The sequence below is a fragment of the Micropterus dolomieu genome, unplaced genomic scaffold (assembly GCF_021292245.1).
Source record: "Micropterus dolomieu isolate WLL.071019.BEF.003 ecotype Adirondacks unplaced genomic scaffold, ASM2129224v1 contig_2416, whole genome shotgun sequence".
Lineage (NCBI taxonomy): Eukaryota > Metazoa > Chordata > Actinopteri > Centrarchiformes > Centrarchidae > Micropterus > Micropterus dolomieu.
In genome coordinates this window covers 1-2,131 of record NW_025731406.1, presented here as the reverse complement: position 1 = coordinate 2,131, position 2,131 = coordinate 1, and the positions used below count along the sequence as shown (strand labels likewise).

At 40.2% G+C, this 2,131-nt stretch overlaps 1 protein-coding gene across 1 annotated transcript; it reads right to left on the bottom strand.

The window, feature by feature from the left end:
* Nucleotides 1-320: 320 nt before the first annotated feature.
* Nucleotides 321-2,125, bottom strand: LOC123964437 (adhesion G-protein coupled receptor G2-like; the record flags this gene model as incomplete). The annotated part of the gene is made up of 6 exons (XM_046041421.1): nucleotides 2,083-2,125; nucleotides 1,904-1,949; nucleotides 1,654-1,754; nucleotides 1,145-1,260; nucleotides 543-811; nucleotides 321-417 (listed from the first exon to the last, which is right to left on the bottom strand). Coding segments are annotated over exons 1-6 (653 nt in total), but the record flags the coding sequence as incomplete, so codon positions are not given.
* Nucleotides 2,126-2,131: the final 6 nt, after the last annotated feature.

The following is a 2,131-nucleotide window of genomic DNA, read 5'->3' as shown; positions in this document are numbered from 1 at the left end:
TCTTGCTCTCTCTCTCTCTCTCCCTCCTTCACCCCCAACCGGTCGAGGCAGATGGCCGCCCACCCTGAGCCATGTTTCTGCTCGAGGTTTCTGCCTCTTAAAAGGAAGTTCCTTGCCTCTGTCGCCTAGTGCTTGCTCTTGGTGGGAATTGTTGGGCTTCTGTAAATTACATCACAGAGTATGGTCTAGACCTGCTCTTTTATGAAAAGCGCTTTGAGATAACTGTTGTTGTGATTTGGCGCTATATATATAAAATTGAAATTGAAATTGAATTGAAATTGAAATAGATGTTTGCAAATGTGTTCCTGCTTCATCCTTACATTGCATTGCTGTTGGAGTTAGACAAGTCCAGAAAGACACGTCCATACGTGCCTCTGTCTATGATCACCACCAGGGACACGATGACTGCAGGGATACCTTGAACACAAGGATTTATCAAATATCTGAGCCTTTAACGTTCAATTTCAAGGGTTCAATTACTCCAAAGTTTGATGACTGATGCTAGCAACTTGTAGTTCCATGGCCATGGCGACTCTACTCACCCCATCCCACCAAGCTGAGTTTGAGCAAGTATCTCCTGACATAGATGTTGAAGACTCTGACAAGGAGAAGGTAGATGTGGAACCCTTCCAGGCCCATCCAGCTGAAAGTGGCCAGCAGGGAATAGTGAAGAGCAAGGGCCATGTAAACGCAAAGCCCAGAGGAGGACTGTGCTGCCACCGACTGACTTGGGAGGAAGTGCAGGTTGAGGAGAATCAGGGCAATGGTGAGGTTGATGTGGACCCTCATAGAGACATCTGCTCTGATCTTTCTGTCAGACAGAGGAGAACTGATCTGTGGTGAGTGTTCCTAGTACGTATGTCACCAGCAGTACTTGAAGTGGAAAACAATAGGTGCCAGTACTGCAGTAATCGGCTTTAATCAGTTTTTGGACAATGCACATTTGTTTCTTCTATATTTCAATTGCATTGCATGTTTTCTTATTGTGCAATGTTTCATTTGTTATTTACCATTTCTTGTGGCTGTTTTTCAGAACCTTTTTAACGAAAACTTTCAAAAATGCAAGAAAATGTCCTGTTACACCAGAGAGTAAAATGCTGAGGTGCCGTTACTGCGTACCAGAGCGTGTAAATGAATAAATTACCTGTTCGTGATGAAGAGCAGAACAGTGATGACCAGGGCAAAAAGAGAAAGACTACAGCCAATCTGAGTGATGAGTGTCAGAATCTTCAGGTCAGCAGGAGGGAGGATAGCATCTACCTGTGGAGAAGGTACAAAGATTACATTTTACAGGAAATGCTGTGGTTTTACCTCATTATATTTATTTGATACACTAGATACTGTATAGTTACTGTTGAAGCAGATTAGGATTTACAAAATATACACGTATGAACAATTAGGGTGCATAGTTAATTAAACTTACCAAATTCATATAATGTAGTTTAAAATTTAGCTCCAGTCTTCACAGCTTCAGTGCTGATAATAATTGTACTGTATTTTACGATAAACATTTCCTATTTTTTTTATATTTCTTTATGGATGCTAACATATTAAACAAAGCAGCACACAACCGTTTCAGAAACTCTTCTACTGAATATTCTCAATAAAGTGATCACTTTCTTGTTATTATTGTCTCTCTATAGTTCTACATACCTCTACCAGGAGCACACCAAAGTATGTGAGGTGGTCACAGGAGCAGGTGATTTGACTTTCATCACGTTCCCACAGGGTAAGACAGCCATTACTGCTGAAGTCTGGTAAGTCAAACAAACAGACGTACAGACAGACAGATCCATTACACTAATTATTGTGTCAGTTTTTAATTACATCAACTCACTGTTGAACCCAACTAATCATCTTAAAGCAAAAAACATAGTGACAGATGTGATGACTAGTTACTCACCACTTGTTGTAAAATTGAAGAACTCACAAGTGGGTTTTTGGGTCTCCTGCAACACAACAATGTACCAGGATTAAATTAGGTTTATATGATATGTATTATGATTTTACCTGAGTTTTGTCGGGTAAATAACACAAGTTTAAAGTAGTGGTAAATGATTTGTGGAATAAAGATGTAGTTACATTTATGCCCATAGTAAGAGTCATGGTGATGTTGACGCGCTCCTGTAGT